At 44.3% G+C, this 3,898-nt stretch overlaps 1 protein-coding gene across 1 annotated transcript in view; it reads right to left on the reverse strand.

The window, feature by feature from the left end:
• Positions 1-538: 538 nt before the first annotated feature.
• Positions 539-3,898, reverse strand: part of LOC102771645 (acyl-coenzyme A synthetase ACSM1, mitochondrial-like) — an 8,809-nt gene continuing 5,449 nt past the window's right edge. Inside the window, 1 exon segment of the mRNA XM_015565499.1 lies at positions 539-757. Coding sequence (XP_015420985.1) covers positions 539-757 — 219 coding nt within the window.

The raw sequence follows: 3,898 nt of genomic DNA on the forward strand, positions 1-3,898 counted from the left end.
TGACACCTAAATGCAATACATGATCCTCAATTGGATTTTGGACTTAAAGAAAGAAGTGGCTGTCAGGGACGTGATGAAGGCAGTTGGGGACTGTTGACTATGGATAGCTACCAGGTAACATATATTGTACCAATGTCAGACTTCTTGTTTGATAAGCCTGCTCTGGTGATGGTGAAGGAAATGTCTGGGATCCAGGGTTTATAGGTATTTACATGGTATTTATGGGTGTCACATTGAGTGCAACTGACTCTTTACTAACTCAGTGGGGGCTCCAATATGGCAAAAGGTTCACAGTTGATGAATTTCATAAAAGGAATAACGTCTGAGACTGTGCAAGAGAAAGTGTGTGTGTGTGAGACATTGTGTTTGAGCAGATGTGAGGGTGAGGGAGAGAGTGGGGGATAAGGGGTAATATATGTGAGGGAGTCTGAGAAAGAGAAAGACTGTGAAGAAGAAAGAATGTAGGGAAGAGGAAGCACCTAGTGTTCCAGGACCAGTTGGCTCCAGGACATCCCTAAGGTCTCTACCGGTCTCTGAGTCACTGACCTGTTCGGATGCAGCCCACGGCCACCAGCCACCACTCAGGCACTCGAGGCAGAATCAAGGCGAGACGGTCTCCCTGCTGCAGGCCACAGGTCTGCGTGAAGACGTTGGCTGCGCGGCAGGTGAAGTCTGTCAGCTCTCTGAAACTCCACTTCACTTCGTCTCCTTCGCTGTTCACCCACCACAGGGCTGGGTTGGGGCCTCTCTTGCCTTCCTGGTCAAGATCACACACCATGTGTTACTTCCTGCTTCAGAGGAAAAGGGCACTTATTTCCCCCAATCCACTGTCACAGTCACATTCCAGTGTGAGCATAGCTCAGGGCCTAGGACCCCATTTTAAATCATTTAAAGAGTCCAGAAAAGTTAGGGGCAGAGTGTGACCCAGCCACCTTCTTCTGGTCTACTGTAGCCACCTCCTCCCAAGTCACATAAAACCATGAATAGGTTCATGTCTCCAAGTGAAGACTTAAATCTCCATCCCCATGTGTCTTAGTTCCATGTAGACAGTGCATTCCCCTGTGTACCCTAGCATTCTCGTGTACAAAGTGGGGACAATATTACCTAACAGGTCATAAAGTCTAAATGAGTTATTTAATGAATAAAGTGTACATAACAGTGCCTGGCACAGTAGGTTTTCAATAAATATGACTATTATTATAATTGCTACACATTAAAGAGGCTAATTTAGGTTCTGAATATTTGGGGAAATTAATTTTTAAAATTAAGTGACCTCTAATGGTAAAATTCATAAGAAACAGACTGGGAAGGTCCAGCCCCTATTCCTTCAGAGAAAAATCAAGGAAACAGACTAAAATGGCTTTGTTGGGACTCTTGAAATAGTCAAGGATCTGCAGCAACCAACAAATGCCCTAACAGCTAAAGCCACACTCAGAAAGGCAGGGCATGTTGTGATGTTCTGCTCACTTTTGCACCCCCTTCTCTGATGTGGTGCCCCAAGGTTGGGAGGAGGTATTGCCGGAGTCTCAGCCCCTCTGGAACAGAAGGAAAAGAGTGAAACTTGTTGGCAACATTCAGTGGGGGGTGAGATGTAGCTGGAAAGGAATTTGTTTATTTATTTATAGACTCCCTAATAACAAGTAATATTGAGTACCTTTTTGTACTTCTTTTGCTAACTGTGAGTCTCTCAAGTAAACTGTTCAGATCTTTTCCCAATTTTTCAAGTGGGTTGTTTCCTTTTTATTGAGTTTGAGACCTTTGTATGTTGTGGAAGCAAGTCTTTACTTTTTTACTTTCTTTATATATCTTTTAAAAAATATATATTTTATTGATTTTTTACAGAGAGGAAGGGAGAGAGATAGAGAGTTAGAAACATTGACGAGAGAGAAACATTGATCAGCTGCCTCCTGCACATCTCCTACCTGGGATGTGCCCACAACCCAGGTACATGCCCTTGACCAGAATCGAACCTGGGACCTTGCAGTCCGCAGACTGACGCTCCATCCTTTGAGCCAAACCGGTTTCGGCTTCCTCATATATCTTTATTATTTCTTAAATTTATCAAGAAATAGGGTTTTTATAAGCAATTAAAGTTAAGTTATTATTAAAATATATTGTTATAACATTAAGACATTACATGTAATACTAGAGCCCCGGTGCATGGATCGTGTTGCAGTGGGGTCCCTCAGTCTGGCCTGCACCCTCTCACAATTCAGGACCCCTCGGGGTATGTGAGACTGTGGGTTTCAGCCCAATCCCCGCAGGCTAGGCCGACGGACCCCACCGGAGCATAAATCTGTGCACCAGGCCTCTAGTATGCATATAAGATGTTTGGTTAATCTCTTCCCACCCTCCAACCTCCCCATTCCCTCTGAGATTCATCAGTCTGTCCCATGTTTCCATGCCTGTGCTTCGTGCATCTGCCCCTTGATGGTCAATGCATGGCATAGCTACCAGTTGAACGGTCGAATGGTCAGACACTTAGTATATTAGCCTTTTATATATATAAATATGCAATTCATAGTATATACACAGACGGAAATGAGAAGAGAATCAAAACATATCGCTACAAAAAAACACGCACACACACAAAACACCAACCAAACACAAAAGAAAGCTTTAAAAGTGGAAATGAAGGTCAAAAATAAAAGGTATGATACCAAGAAAACAATTAACAAAATGGCAGCAATAAGTCTTTCACTATCAGTAATTACTTTAAATGTAAGCAAACTACATTTCCCAAAAGCAAAGATTGGCAGGATATAACTATATGCTGTCTACAAAATTATCCTATATAATAAAAGGCTAATATGCAAATTGGCCGAACAGCAGAAAGACTGGTTGCTATGACATGCACTGACCACCAGGGGCAGATGCTCAACACAGGAGCTGCCTCTGGTGTTCAGTGTGCTCCCACAGAGAGAGTGCTGCTCAGTCAGAAGCCGGGCACACAGCTGGCCAACGCAGTGGTGGCAGCGGGAGCCTTTCCCACTTCTGCTGCAGGTGGGCAGTAAGGAGCGAAGGGTCCCAGACTGCGAGAGGGATGTCTGACTGCCAGATGAGGTACATCCCCCGAGGGGTTCCAGGCTGTGAGAAGGTGCAGGCCAGGCTGAGGGACACCCCCCCACCCCAGTGCACGAATGTCATGCACTGTGTCTCTAGTAGAATTAATAAAAACAAATTTTAAAATTCAGATTTTTTACAATAAAATGCTAACAATATAATATCAATTTATATAAGCAACACCATATTGACATTATAATTCAAATCCTATATAATAAAAGCCTAAGTGGCCTCACAAGATGCCACCACAAGATGGCCGGCAGGGGAGGGCAGTTGGGGTGACCAGGCCTGCAGGGGAGGGTAGTTGGGGGCAATCAGGCCAGCAGGGGAGCAGTTAGGCATCAATCAGGCCAGCAGGGGAGCAGTAAGAAGGCGATCAGGCTGGCAGGCAGAAGTGGTTAGGGGCAATCAGGCAGGCAGGCAGGCGAGCGGTTAGGAGCCAGCAGTTCCAGAGTGAGAGAGGGATGTCCGACTGCTGGGTTTATGCCTGATCCCACAGGGATTGGGTCTAACCCGCAGTCAGACATTCCCCAAGGGGTCCCAGATTGGAGAGGTTGCAGGCCGGGCTGAGGGACACCACCCCGGGCATGAATTTCATGTACCAGGCCTCTGGCATAATAATAATTGTTCACTTATTCATTCAATATTAGTTAGATCTTATTATTTCTTAGGCACTGTTCTTAGACCAAAAGGATATCATGGTAAACAAGGTACACATATGTGCCCATATGTAAATGTTTTAAATATTTATGGACAATTTTTTTGTTTAAGTGAACTGTCTTCTTTTCCCCAAGTGTTATATAATGAACATGGTTTTTTTAAAAATATTTTTTAT

This window comes from Myotis davidii, unplaced genomic scaffold, assembly GCF_000327345.1.
Source record: "Myotis davidii unplaced genomic scaffold, ASM32734v1 scaffold220, whole genome shotgun sequence".
NCBI lineage: Eukaryota > Metazoa > Chordata > Mammalia > Chiroptera > Vespertilionidae > Myotis > Myotis davidii.